This window comes from Phalacrocorax aristotelis, chromosome 12 (assembly GCF_949628215.1).
Source record: "Phalacrocorax aristotelis chromosome 12, bGulAri2.1, whole genome shotgun sequence".
NCBI lineage: Eukaryota > Metazoa > Chordata > Aves > Suliformes > Phalacrocoracidae > Phalacrocorax > Phalacrocorax aristotelis.
In genome coordinates, this window is record NC_134287.1 from 23,729,883 (window position 1) to 23,745,077 (window position 15,195).

Below are 15,195 nucleotides of genomic sequence, written 5' to 3' on the forward strand. Positions count from 1 at the left end.
TTTTTTTTTTTAAAAGCAACGTAGTACCTAATGTAATGAACTTGGCTTAAACTTTTGGATTAGCTAGTGAAAATAGATACTTTTACGCTTGGTTCAGTTCCACTGTGTATTCTAAATCTCAAAACTTCCCATTAACAATTTCCTGCTCAACCAACATTATTTTTCTTGACTTATTTTTACTGCTGTTTTAGATATTATTTGTTGTTTCTTTCACTGAAATTAAATACTGAAGATGCAATAAATCTGTGTGTTGAGTAGGTTGCTTTCTAGCACTACTTTTCCTTAGTGACTATAGACTTATGAATATCTGTGGTGGTTTCAGCTGGGGTAGAGTTTAGTTTTCTTCATAGTAACTAGGATGGGGCTACCTTTTGGATTTGTGCTGGAAACAGTATTGGTAATACAGGGATGTGTTAGTTATTGCTGAGCAAGGCTTACACAGAGCCAAAGTCTTTTCTGCCTCTCGCCCCACCCCACCAGCATGGAGGCTGAGGGTGCACAAGAAGCTGGGAGGGGACATGGCTGGGACAGCTGACCCCAGCTGACCAAAGGGATATTTCACACCTTATGTCATCATGCTCAGCAATAGAACTCGGGGGAAAGATGGCAGGGAGGCCACTGCTCAGGGACTGGCTGGGCATCGGTCGATTGGAGGTAATTGTTTTGATTTGCATGACTTTTCTTTCTGGGATTTTTCCTTCCTGTGTCTCTCTCTCTGATATTTCCCTGTTCATTACTTATTATTATTGTTGTTGTTGTTATTATTATTATTATTATATTTCAATCATTAATGTGTTCTTATCTCAAAGCACAAGTTTCCTCACTTTTACCTTTCCAACACTCTTCTCCCATCTGCCTGGGAGAAGTTGCCAGCTGGGCTTAAGCTATGAAATACCTTAGCCTTCACCTGTTGTTTAATCTGTTCTCAGTAGCACAGACCTCAAATTACCTAAGAGACATAAATTTTAAGAGAAAGAGCTATCTCAGTAAAATATGAACTGCAATCAGAGATTGCAAATGAGATACTATCAGTTCAGATGCTTTAAAATTTCTTCTTTAGATTTATCTTAGAAAAACTTAACATACAAAATAGAAATAGCATGGCCAGCAAGACTAGGGGAGTGATTGTCCCCCTGTACTCAGCACTGGTGAGGCCGCACCTCGAACGCTGGGCTCAGGTTTGGGCCCCCCAGGACTAGAAGGACATTGAGGTGCTGGAGCGTGTCCAGAGAAGGGCAACGAAGCTGGGGCAGGGTCTGGAGCACAAGTGTGCTGGGGAGCGGCTGAGGGAGCTGGGGGGTTTAGCCTGGAGGAGGCTGAGGGGAGACCACCTCGCTCTCTACAACTACCTGAAAGGAGGCTGGAATGTGGTGGGGGTCAGCCTCTTCTCCCAGGTAACAAGCAATAGGACAAGAGGAAATGGCCTCAAGTTGCACCGTAAGGATTGTCAAGCACTGGAACTGGTGGCCCAGGAAGTGGTGGAGTCACAGTCCCTGGAGTTATTTAAAAGATGTGTAGACGTGGTGCTTAGGGACATGGTTTAGTGGTGGGCTTGGCAGTGCTGGGTTAACAGTCAGACTTTATTACCTTAAAGGTCTTTTGCTACCTATATGATTCTATGATTCTAAAACCAATTGAAACTCTGCCAAAAGATCCAACTCTGAATATTAGCTCTGTAAACCTACAACTATAGTTAAATAAAAGCAACATTAGGACCTTATTTTTGCCTGAATTTGGAATAATAAAATTTCTTGTTAGTGAACAGCTGTCTGAGACATTGAGCAGATTGTATTAGCATATGCTTTATACATCTTACCGTTGATCTACATTTCCACAGCACACCTTCACTTCTAATCTAAGTCAAAGAATTAATCATATAAGCCTTTCAGTTAGATTAATTAAAATGATACAATAATCTGGGCACACTCAATTTATACAATTATACCCTCAAAAGAAACCAGTATCAGCCTTAAATATATGTAGCCACTCCATAAAAAAATGACACACTGATCTCAACAAGTACCAACTATATTGTACCAAGATGCTTGAGCAGGTGAGTTGGACTACATGATCTTGAGAGGTCCCTTCCAACCTCAACTGCTCTGTGAAGACAGCAGTACCAGGTGCCTTTCACTGGGAAAATGGATGCTTTGTTATAACCCAGGACTGTTAACTCAAGCAATTTAGTCAACCTCCATTGTCAAAGTCTCTCACTTTCTAAAGAATTAAAGGAAAACTAATGTTTTAACTAGGACCCCATACTTACTAGAAAAACAGTTTCCAAGACTATTTTGCTAAAACCCTCTACTCTCTCTGACGAAAACTTTGCACATATTTTTTTCTTAGCAGAAGTGACCGTGTTCAGACATGAAAATATTTAAACTCTACCGTCTGAACAACCCACTGATGATGTCCAAAAATTAAGTGTGCAGGTGTCATCATATATACACCGTTCAACATGCAATGGGAAGTCAGACTGAGACCACCCAAACATAGGTCAAACAAGGATATTTTCAAGACACACAATAGATACACTGGTAATTATTTAAGCGTATTGTATAATATGTTAACATGTACCTTTCTGCTATTCTCATTATGGAAAAATTCATTTAAAGGCAACATATCAAAAAGTATTAATTTATTCAGTCACTTAAAACCCAGCACCCACATCAGAAAGTAACAGCATACTTGTCTTTTAAAAGGCTCTGTATTTGTACCTATCTTAAAATTACATTTAATTGGGTTGCATTTTTCATTTCCTCATACAAGCAATAAGGACTTTCAGTCATGCTTAATAAGAACATCCTTGAAATGGGGAAAATAACTACAACATAATTCTTCAGGCACAAATTGCTTTCAATTAAATATAAATTGCTAAATATTCTGACTATAATTATTTAATTCAGTATAATTTACACTATATACACTTCTGAACAGTATGCATGCAAAACACCCTATATATTTCCTAGATAAAACTTGCAATTAGTTGACAAATGTCAGTTATGACAGACATAATGTTGAAGGCATTTTTATCCAGCCCTAGATTACTAATCTCTTTCCTAAAAATTATTAGGCTTTTAATTCTAAGTTTTTTCCATAACACTTAAAGATATTAATTTCACCTTGTTGGGAGGTTTAACTCTCAAAAAACCAATCTATTTCCCTTTGTTAATTCTCAGAAAGAAAACCTGTTGGTTTAAATCTTAATATCCTTGTTTATGCAAGTTATTCTCCTTTGCATAAATTTTGGGCTCTTATTTTGCATAAGACTGGTTAAAAGAAGACCTATTTCATTTATGCTTTGAAACATTAGGCCAAGAAGTATGTCCAAAGTAGCAGGGACAGCCTTTAATTTAATACCAAAGAAAACTGGATACGATACTAACTAGAAAGGAAAAAGCTTGATGTAAACTAATTACATTGATTAAGAACCATACAGTACCAAATTATACATTAAAGCATGTGACTGACATATAAAAACCACATCACTACTGACAACAACTCATCTCTGTACTCTTAATTGCTGTATTAGCAATACAAATCCTTATTTTGCTCACTGGTTTTTCAGAAAGTTGCATTTCAACACACAGTTATGGGTTAACAAGAGGAAAAAAGTAGTGAGAAGATAACTTAGGTCAATATATATAAAATCTTCATAATGAAGAAGGAGGAAATTAGAAGGCATCCTGAATGCATTCTCACAACCTTACAGTCTGTTCCTTTCCCTTCAGGGATCAGAGGACAGAAGAGATCTTTGTTTATCTATTTAAAGGTTATGTTTCTTTACCTGAAGAAGACAGACAAAATCCTGTTTTTAAGAACTTTCTCCTCACTTAAAAGGACTGAACATAAGCAATGACTCAAACACTACATCCAAAATTACTGTGATACTTCAGACCAGACCTAGGGCGTAACTGCCTCTGCTGCTAAAATTTTAACCTCAAAATAAATATTAAAATGAAGCACCTTTTATATTAAGTGTCCATTTATATCTCTTTAAAAATTATTAAACTTTCCACAATAACTGTATCTACAATGTTACCAATGGAATATACATTATTAAAGACTACCTCAGGTGGCAGCCACATGTACAAGAGGATTACAGAATGCCCATATGAAAAAATACGATTAAACTTACATCATGAGTTCTGCTCTCCATTCACTGTCTTGCTCTTCAGTTTGGTTTAATGCTTTAACAATCTGAGAAAGGCTGGGAATAAGATGACAGCGGAATCCAGGCTTAAGATATGGCCTCACAAGTTGCCAATAAAGAACTGAGGCATTATATATCAAAAAATAATAGCTGAAAAACAAGAATCAAGAATTTAGCATTTCATGGACTTAGATAAACATAAAATTACAGGCAGAATATTTTAAGACACTTCTAAGAAGCAAAAATTGGAACTTTTCCTATTTGTTTAGATAAGAACCAATCTTGACTAAGAACTGAGAACATAAGTACAGGACAAGAACACTGCAATAACTCTTGCAATTACACTCTACCCAGTAATTAACCACTTAATTTAAGTGAACATGGTGCTCTCCATCTACGGAGCATAAATACAAGAGGGGAAGAAACACGCAGAGATATCTTAAAGAAGCTGATTCATCCCGCCTATTTAAGACTGTTCAGTATACTTATATTGTTGCAGCATGCACAGCAGTTATAGAAGTGCAGTAACAAAGTGGAAGGAAAATCCACAGAAGCAAAAAACCAAAACAAAACCACCAAACACCACAACTCCAGACTACCTAGTGAAAATCTGAGACAAACATTCATGAAAACCTAACTCAGTAAAATCTCCTGAGATTTAAAGAGTTAATCCTATCAGTAGGGCCTACCTTCTATCACGGATGGCAAAATCTATTGCCTTCATAAAAAACAGCACAAACTTTTCAAACTCTTCCTAGAACAGAACAAAAAATTGTTAATGCAATTTGAATATGGCTTTTATAAATCAGTACATTGTTTTCTTATTTCAATATGTTCACATCTCACAATTTTTCTTTTCAGACCAATCTCAAATAAAACTTGCTGCCATAGAAACAGAAAAACTAAAAATAGGTAGAATTGCCTATCACTATGTTTTCCTGACTTCAAATTTTAAGACTATATTTTCAGTTTCTTTAATTTCTGCCAAACTTTAGTTATCAGCACTGAAATTCTCCAAAACTGTAAAGCTGCTTACTTTTTAAGCCTTCAGCAAAGAAAGCTCAGAAACATCCAAGAGCAAATTCAGGAAAAAAAAATATTGATTTGTCACATTAAAAAACCTGAGGTATTATTTTCTTCAGAAAAGCTCCAACAAGAATTTATCAACTGAATGGTGTGTCAGGCTGCTCTTTTTATTATTAAAGCAGGTGGGAAGCAGCTTTCCAGAGGAGGACCCAGGGGTCCTGGTGGACACCAAGGTGAACACAAGCCAGCAGCATGTCCTTGCTGCAAAGGTGGCTGACAGTGACCTGGGCTGCCTTAGGAGGAGAGTTGCCAGCAGGTTGAGGGACGTGATCCTTCCTCTCTACTCAGCACTGGTGGGGCCATACCTGGAGTTCTGTGCCCAGTTCTGAGCTCCCCAGTACAAGAGAGACATGGACACTGTGGAGAGAGTCCAATGAAGGGCCACAAAGATGATGACGGGAGTGGAGCATCTCTCATTTGAGGAAAGGCTGAGAGAGCTGGGACTGCTTAGCCTAGCCTAGAGAAGGCAGCTCAGGGGGATCTCATCAGTACGTACAAATACATGAAGGGAGGATGTAAAGATTGATGGGATCATAAAAAGGGATTTTTGAAAGCCTAAGAGAAAGATGCAGTGGAAATGGCAAAGTGGAGTTGGACCTGGATGGGCAGGAAGGGGGTGACACCCGAGGGCTCTCTATAGTGAGACAGAACAGAATAAGTAAAAACTCCAAGATAGTTAGGACTGATTTACTGGACTCTGGTACTGGCATAAGAAGGCTACTGAGCAACGAGTGAGAACTGTCTAGATAAAGAGAGGACCAGGATTAAGAGCCTGAGAGGTATTAGATACTGTAGTAGTAAAGTGTTACTTGGCCCTTAAGAACATAAGCATCTTAATCAGCTAACAAGGATTCCTTAGGATGGAAACCAAAATAAGGACAAATTTATCTTTTCTAAGTGAACAATGATTACTAGTAATACAGAGTGAGATGTTGTGCCACTTCTATTTTCATAAACTATCTAGGAGCACAGCAGTGAAAAAAACTTTACAACCAATAAAAAGTGTATCTTAAAAGCACATTACAACACCCAGCACAAAGGAACCAAGTTAGGATTGCACATACTGGGATGGTTCTTAACTTCTAAAAAGTTAGCAAGAGTGAAGAAGAAAACAGCAAAATTTGCCTGAGATTTAGAAAACATCACAGAATAGCTTGTTTAATTTAGAAACATAAAAGGCTAACTGGACATTAGAAAACACTTTTCAAATGTGTACAAAGTTTTGAGGGGACCACAGATTCAGTTGTTCTGCACATGCGCTCAGAGAAGGCAGAGCAAGTACAGATAACATAGTAGGGAAAAGATTCTAGCTTGAAAGTTAATTCAAACACATTATTCAAAAAAACTATAGCAACATCTGCCAGGGAAATTTGTGAACACAAATAACACAAACATCTGTTATGGCCATTTTAGGGGGTCAGGTATCAATGACAAATTGTCAAAGCTGACTGACCACAGTACAAGGACAAGTGAAATACTGAAGACAGGAAACAGACCCCACTCCATTTTAAAGTCAGGAGGAGGTAAGAACTACTCATCAGGTACGGACATGGTATCACCGAATAGTAGCACAAAAGCTTTCAGAAGTAGAAGTATCCTGCTGAGTTGCTACCAGAAAGCTTCAAATCTCATTTCAGAAAGCCAGATTCAAAGTACTATATGGAGAGGTTACTGATCAGTAGTGGAAGCACACTGACACAGAAGAGAACTGTACAACCTCTCTGACAGCCTCTTTAGTCCTCCATTTACCATGATTCTGTGAAACTCTGATCCTGAACAAAACCAGTAGCTGTTTTACCAGTTACAGTTAAATTTGGTCTGAAAGTATCATATTAATGTAAAAAGTGAAAAGGTTGACTTTAGAACAACCAATCATCTGAAAAATTTTGCAAGCGTTCTTTTTTTTTTTCGTCACCAAAGTATTTGCAACATTAGTCTAATTCAGCTGGTAAGTTTTCTTTACTTCCAAACTACCCGTTAATATATTTTCCTTTGATTCTTCCTACAGTCCTGATTACCCGTGTGTATTTTAAATTACTGAACGCAATACATAAAAACCCAGGAAGAAATACTCTTAGAAACTGGCTAAATATAATGCAACCTTCATAACTTCTCACCAAATTCTCTGTAGAGAGTGGAGTGTGCAGCTGGCCTTGACACAAATATGCTCTTCCAAGAAACTGGTTCACAGGAAACCTTCCTTTAAAATACATCTGTAGACAGTCACTGCTCATTTCCAGATATCCCAGCTAAGTTTTTAAAAAAATAATTTAATATTTAAAAAATAATTTTAAAATGCAGCAAATAATTAAGAATTGTTAGTTTTTAAAAATGAATGCCTAATCAAAGTATAACATCTAACTGCATACCAGTATGCAAAGACTATTCCATAAAGCTGCATGTCAGATTTGGTACAAACCCATTAAGATTTATTAAAGCTTAAAGCAAGACTTTAGTCATTCCAAATGTGTAGAAAAATAGCTCCTTTATTTAACAAAGTTCCTTAGTCACTCAGTCACAGAACCCCTTACAGTATACAAAAAATCTTTCCTTTTTTAACAGCTATTAACAGAATTGTTAATATAAAGGCAAAATTCTTAGCAGAATTTTTTTCATTAAAAGGCAGCTATTAGCCCACAGGATTTTGTATGGGTGTCAGTGCTACACCTCAAGCTTCAGACAACAGACGGAATTTGAGAGGCTTGCAACTTGGAAAAGAAAAATGTTTTATTGGAAACTCTGTCTGCTTGAAATCCAATCGCTTGTGTCCATGGATTGAAATTTTAAAAATACTTCAAAATTAAGAACCTCTACCGCATTTTGTAGAAGTTAGCTCAATGAGCAACAATCTTTTATAATCAGCATGTCACCTTTTCTTCTTTTGCCTAAGAGGGACTGTTCACAAACACATTTTCTTCAGTCATAACCAAATTGCTAAGGTTAGTTTTCCATAACAAGAAAAAACGGGCACAGAGAACTATTTTACATTACCATGGTATACCTTGCATATTTCGGTCTAATTACAAGCTTCACAAACCACAGTTTGCTGACTGATTATAAAGAAGTGATCATTTAGAGGGTGAGTTTTAACTGAAAATGCATGTTAAAACAACTCTTCTCCAAAAACAGAAGACTAATATTTTTCATAGGTACTTCTGAGACTATTTTTTAGTAGTAACTTTAACAACTGTAACTACTGTTTTTATTCATTACAGATAAATTACAAACCTGAAATGCTTGTTCAGCACATAAAACATATAAGTCGGTGCTGAAGTTATCTGATGTGTCAGGTGCAGATTTTCCTTGACTGGCTGATTTGATTAACTCATAAGCATTCTTCAAAGCCTGAACATCTGAAATAAAAAAGGATTAAAAAAAAAACTCAGATAATTTATGTTTCAAGATGGAGTGACAGACATGACTGCCTTATTTCAAATCAACTAAATGCCATCCTGCCTCTCCTTTACAGAAATAAATTATGAATTTTTAAGAAAATATCAAACAAATGTTCAAAGTCAGCTGCAGTTTTAAGACGAAGCATTAACAATTTAATATCAGTAATGTTAGCACACAAGAAAGTGAACTACTCTGAAGGCCTGATTTGCAGTTCCCTGAACTCTTCCCTTTGACACAGAAATTCGAGATTTGATCCTTAGATCCTTCCTATGAAGTAAACTTCACGGGCAAAAAAAACCAGATTGAATTAAGGACACTCTAGCAGTTACTTCTTTTCATAGTTAAGAAGTACATTTAAAGCACTCAGAGAAAAAATACAGTTTCTCTAAAAGAGATCAAAATCAAGCAGCTTTCGTGTTTAAAGCGCGATTTTTATTTTACTTATTTTTAAAGACAGGCACGATTCGGCAGCCGCCCGGGACCCTCGTACCTCGGCGGCTCCCCGCGGCCCAGAGCCGCTCCCTCACGGCCAGCTCCATGCCGCGCGCCGCCTCCGCCCGCCGCGCCCCTCCGCGGGGGGCGCACAGCTGCCACGGGCGCGGCTTCGCCCCGAGGGACGTGGGGCAGATCTACGGAAGGAGCACCAGGCTTTGGAGAGGCGTTTTCCAACAGACCTTCCGAAAGCTTCCCCGAGCGACCGAGAGAACCGGCTGCAGAAGGCGTCCGCCCGGCGACGCGAGGAGAGGGCGGCCGCCGGTGGTCCCGCCGCCGCCCCGATCCCCCACCTGCCCCAACTCCCCGCTTCCGGCCCCCGACCCTCTTTCTCCGCGCCCCCCGCCGCCGCCCAGGGTGCCCGTTACCACTCCGGCCAGCACCCGTATCCTAGCAGCGCTCCCGCAACGCGGGCCCTCGCCCGCCGCCCCGCCCCCGGCCTCGCCCCAGGCATGAGGCGGGTCCCGGCGGATCCGCGGCCGCCGCCTCGGCCCGCGCTCGGGGGGCGCCGCTGAGGGGCCCGCGGCAGCGCTGCCCTCGGGAGCAGCCGGCGGAGCACCCGGCGGCAGGCCTGTTTCTGCCCGCTTCGGAAAGGCCCACGGCGACAGGCGTTACAAAAGCGCAAAGGAGTCGGCACGGCTCGCTCCGAAATCTGTTTCTGAAAGAAGGTAAAAACATCTTCCTCCGGGAAAGGTTGCGTGTTATTGCTGTGACTTACACCACGGCACAGATCTCTTACTCCCCCTAAAAATCAATGCATTTAAGCGTGTAATGCCACTTTCACTATTAAGCACACACCGCATAAAATCACTTCTCAGACAGCTGCAGATCAACAAAGCCAATGATTCATAGCCTCCTGTAGATAAAAGTATTGCTAAGAAATGCTATCACCAGTGATTTTTGTCCCTGTCTTTTTGAAATAAAGCATATGCCGCCAGTGACTGAAGCTTTGGGCTCCAGCAGAACAAAATACTGAAGGACATTTGGATCATTTCTGCCCATGCCGAAGGAAGCCGTAGGCTAGGGTATGAACAATTATCTTTTGAGACTCGTTTCACTGTATGTCACCAGGCACAATTTTATGACTAAAGAAACCAAACCTTCAGGCAGAAGGTCCAGAAGAGATACAGTCAAAAAACCCTGGAAGCTCCCTGTCCGCACTGCCATCAAGACATACCAAATGAAGCTTTTAGGCCTTCAGTCTCCCCCAGCTGCTTAGTCATGGCAGATTCTATGAGGTAAATCGCTGAATTCAGGAAGACAATATAAAGGCTTACATGTACAAATTCAATTTTAAACCTAAGCCCTTTGTACTTCAAGCTCAACTGAAATTCTGTACTGGTAGGGTGTTCCAATCCTGATGGACAGAACACATCGTTCTGAAGTGCAGCTTTGCTGGCGAGTTTCCAGAGATGTTTCTTGCAGTCATCCTCGGCTGAATAAAAGATGAGGAGAGGCCATAAGGGTGACAACCGATACAAGTGGTAAGCGCAACAAATTCTTATGCTGCAGGCCCAGCTACTGAATAAGTCATACATACCGTATATTTCAGAACAGTAGAAGATCCTTCAGTTTATGAAGCATTGGAAACATGACGAATATATACAAGGACCTGTAAGGAATTCACTAGGCTACTTCCTGTTCTCCACCTGTCCTCCTACCTACTTGCGTCCACACAGTCTGCTGGAATTAAGTAACCGTCTTGCTTGTATCAGTGTTAATCAATAGAAAAAAAACTCATGTGAAAACTTTAGGTGGGCAAGGAAGGGAAACTCTATAGCAAATCTGTGGCGATTCTGAAGCAAAAAGCAATATTATTATTATTGTGTAATTATGTTAGGTAGTTACAGCCATGGCTTACTGTGACTTACCATCATATCCTTACAGTGTTTGTACCCAAACTTTGTACCTCTTAGTGCCATGAATCAGCTACTGTCAGCCTCTTCTTGATGTCCTCTGGCAGAATCCCAGACACAGCTAGGACTAGTGTCTCCTGATATAAAAATCAAGACGTGGAAGCTCTATGCATACTGACTCAGAAAGAAGCACTCCTGAAATGTAGATAATAGTCAAAATGGCACCACAATAATATAAAGGTCTCAAATTATTTCATTTATTATTCATCCTCATCAAATACCTGTGTTGAGGATCTGGGTATATTATCCCCAAATTTAATTAAAAATTACTGACTGCTACATAATGAGAAGTGGTCACATGGTTTGTGATATAAAAGTGAGTATAAAAATCTACTCATTATGTTATAGTAAAATGACCAGGAAAATACAGACAGGAAAGAAACAAACAAAAAAGACCAACTTAAAATCACCCACTTGAATTAATTTGGGAATGAACTGAAAGGAATTGAATCAAAGAATTCATTAAAAAAAAAACCATAGATTTGGGAGATGGTCACATTTTACTTAGCTAAGCTTTCTGACATTTCTTAAATTGTAGCCCAATATAGAATGACTGTGATACTCAAATCTGGAAATTAAGAAATAGGTATTCATCCCCCCCAGTTGTTACCCAACAGTGGTTATGACTTCCTGACAACTTGTAGATAGAAACAATGTACTCCTGGTTTGTTTTTTGGCTAATCACCAATAGCTTTTGCTAAAGGGTCTTGGTGTACTCTTTACTGGCACTACAGTCACCTCTGTTTGTACAGAGAAAGAGATTACAGTATAGAATCACAGAATCATTATTAAGGTTGGAAAAGACCTCCAGGATCATCAAATCCAACCGTCAACCCAACACTACCATATCTCCTAAACCATTGTCGTGGTTTGGCCGGCAGCTCAGCCCCACACAGTCGCTTACTCACTCCCCCACCGGTAGACGGGGGAGAGAATCAGAAGGGTAACGCTCGTGGGTTGGGATAAGAACAGTTTAATAATTAAAATTAAAAGAAACAACAATAGAAATGCAATGTAAAGGAGAACAACGAGAGGCACAAAGCCCCGGGGGAGGGGGGAAGGGAGGGGAGAGGGGGAACGAACCGCCGAATAAAACCGCCCACGCCGCCCGCCGACCCGACGCCGCGCTCCCGATCCACCAACTGCCCCCCCTTAATATACTGGTCATGGTGTCCCGTGGTATGGAATGAACCCGCCATTGGCCAGTCGGGGTCAGCCGCCCCCGCCATGGCCCCGCCCCTCCCAGCCTCCGCCGCCACGCGGCAGAGCGCGGGAAGCTGAAAAGGCAGCCGCCCCCCACAGTGAGGAGAATTAACCCCTTCTCAGGCAAAACCAGCACAACCATGCCCTGAAGTGCCACATCTACATGTCTTTTAAATACCCCCAGGGATGGTGACCCCCCCACCGCTCTGGACAGCCAGCACCAATGCCTGACCACTACTTCAGTAAAGAAATTTTTCCTAATATCCAACCTAAACCTCCCCTGACACAGCCTGAAGCCGTTTCCTCTCATCCTGTCACTTGTTCCTTGGGAGCAGAGACCAACCCCCCCCTCACTCCAGCCCCTCTCGGGCAGCTGCAGAGAGTGAGAAGGGCTCCCCTCAGCCCCCTCTTCTCCAGGCTAAACCCCCCCAGCCCCCTCAGCCGCCCCCCAGCACACTTGTGCTCCAGACCCTGCCCCAGCCCCGCTGCCCTTCTCTGGACACGCTCCAGCCCCTCAAGGCCCTTCTTGTCCCGAGGGGCCCAAACCTGAGCCCGGCATTTGAGGTGGGGCCTCCCCAGTGCCGAGCACAGGGGCCCCATCCCTGCCCGGCTCCTGCTGGCCACACCAGTGCTGACACAAGCCCGGGGGCTGGTGGCCTCCTTGGCCACCTGGGCACTGCTGGCTCACGCCCAGCCGGCTGTCAGCCAGCACCCCCAGGGCCTTCTCTGCTGGGCACTTTCCAGCCATTCTTCCCCAAGCCTGGAGCGTTGCACGGGGTTGTTGTGACCAAACCAACATAATTAAAACTTTAAGAATAGAACGTCTCCTGTAAATGGTCAAAAGAAAGTGCATCAGGGAGGTTATTTCACACTCCAGTTGCCTTGCATAGGAATTCTTTCACTTTCCTTGAATACATGAGGTACTACTGGATGATGTGCCTGATTCCAGTCCTCCTGGACAGGTGAGGCAACTAGGATGAGATTGAGAAACAGTAGGACCCAATACTCTCTAACGAGAATAGTACCATTGGTTTGCTCCATATGCACTAACTTTTTAATTATAATCGCCTCCTGACTCTTTCATGCTCTGGTTTGCAGACTCAGACATCTCATTTCATGCATTACAAGTTTATCCTTCTCAAAGGCCTTTTCTGTAATGTAGTTTTACCGTGTAAGAGAGAACAAAAATGGTTTTCTGTAACATTTTTTCATCTGTTGCTCCTTTCCTTCTGCTCTACGCTAAATATCTCAGGGGAACTTAAGGCCATCTCATGATGTGCCCTGGAAATCAGGTATGACTCTGAGAAGACTAGACATATACGTTCCATTTATCCCCAGGCTGCGTACTAACATAAAGCCATGGCTGCACATAAAGAGCAACAAAGGGGAGAAACAACATTTCCAGGCAGCAAAGAGATTTAGACAAACTAGAAGTATTATCGATAGGCACTATGCATCTTATTCTTTTTGTTTAGAAAGTGATTATAAACAGATAACTTGTATCAAATTAATTTCCATTCTTAACTCTCTGAATAGGAGCTTAACTCAGCCTATTTGGATTTAAATTTTTGTTGTATGTTCTTAGAAAGCACTCATAACCAAATCACTGGAGAAGTACATCTACTTAGGAGTGGAAGTAAGTATTTTAGGGAGTAGGAGACAGCAGATGATAAATAAATATCCAATGGTAAAATGCAGCCGTTGTCTGTGCTGTTATTACTTCTTGCCAAAAAAATATCTTCTCCATCTCTGCTTCTGATTAAAGTCTAGTACTTACTGAAGAGCATAAGAATGTAACTAGATCAGATCAAAGGTCCAGCCAGTCAGCTTTCCTTGGACAGAGATGCACAGTAGAAGGCTAAAGAAGAGTTTAGAACAGGGTATTGCAGTATTCCTCAGTAAGGAACCCCCTAAGCTTCCAACAGCTCATAACCAGCAACCTTGAGCATCTGGCCCAGTTACAGTACCTGTGCTTTTAATAATCTTTGACATGCTTTCTGTCGTGAGTTTGCCTTATTTGACTCTTTGAATGCAGGCAGACTTTTGTTGTCTATATTATATTGTGCCAGTGACTTTCAGACTTTAATGAGATATTGCATGAAAAAGAACCTCAGAAAAACTAGCTCCAATAACATTTTAAATTTAAAAATGTAACTTTACAAGCCAAACTTAGCCAGGAATTAGCTGTGTGTGGTTTTAACCGAGCTCTGGCATTTGTTTAAGAAGAATTTTCATTATGTGGAAATTAAGAATCTTCTCCTATCTGAACCACCACATAGAAATGCTTGTAATAAAAAGTCTAGAATTACTGAAATACTGTGTTTCTCCCTAGGCAGCTCTGCAGAACGAATGATGCACTGCAATGTAATGTAAAGAAGAGATTAGTGACTTACTGAGTTTGTATCATGTAAATGATAGCAGAATAGGAGGATATCTCATGGTGAATGTTACACACAACCGCCCTAAGGCAATCCTTATGCCACAATATGAATACATTAACATTTGGTGATTTCTAGTACCTTTTAACATAGGGTATCTACAGTTATCTGATATTAACTCTTAAACATGCTACTTTAGAAAAGCAAAACCCAACAAATTAAGCACCATATAATTCTTTAATTCTACCAGAGAAATAACGTACCAAGATTCACTATGGAACAACATCTTTAAAACATTAAGTATACAGTAAGCGTGCCATTTAACTTTCGAAGATGTACGTGCACGTAGTTAGCATTACAGGGCTATACCATCGCTTGTCTACTTCCTAACACATACCTCCTGACATTGTTGCTTCACTACCCCCTTTTCTGGGATGGCTTTGCAAACCGTGCTGCGCCACTGCAAGCTACTATGCTAAGAAAAACCACGCTCTTCCGAGCACAGCGCCTCTGGGGACTGACGCGGCACCCGGAGCTGCCGGGAAACCCAACGCGCCGGCCTGCCGTCCTT

The 15,195-nt window shown here is 41.0% G+C and overlaps 1 protein-coding gene across 23 annotated transcripts in view; it reads right to left on the reverse strand.

Moving 5' to 3' along the window:
• CFAP46 (cilia and flagella associated protein 46) overlaps positions 1–15,195 on the reverse strand; it is a 92,849-nt gene extending 77,654 nt beyond the window's left edge. For 4 of the 23 annotated variants that reach the window (XR_012662863.1, XR_012662864.1, XM_075107902.1 and 1 more), the window contains exons 1-7: positions 15,022–15,177; positions 10,999–11,178; positions 9,126–9,264; positions 8,468–8,592; positions 7,357–7,488; positions 4,843–4,907; positions 4,139–4,303 (exon numbers count right to left, since the gene is read on the reverse strand). Coding sequence is in view for 20 of the 23 variants with exons in the window: in XM_075107902.1 (XP_074964003.1) it covers positions 4,139–4,303; positions 4,843–4,907; positions 7,357–7,488; positions 8,468–8,592; positions 9,126–9,264; positions 10,999–11,049 (677 nt within the window). In the remaining 3 variants the exon portion in view is untranslated. Of the gene's footprint in view, positions 1–4,138; positions 4,304–4,842; positions 4,908–7,356; positions 7,489–8,467; positions 8,593–9,125; positions 9,265–9,495; positions 10,066–10,998; positions 11,179–12,126; positions 12,154–15,021 lie in introns of those variants that run through there. The other 19 variants (XM_075107888.1, XM_075107887.1, XM_075107883.1 and 16 more) reach the window with 16 other exon arrangements.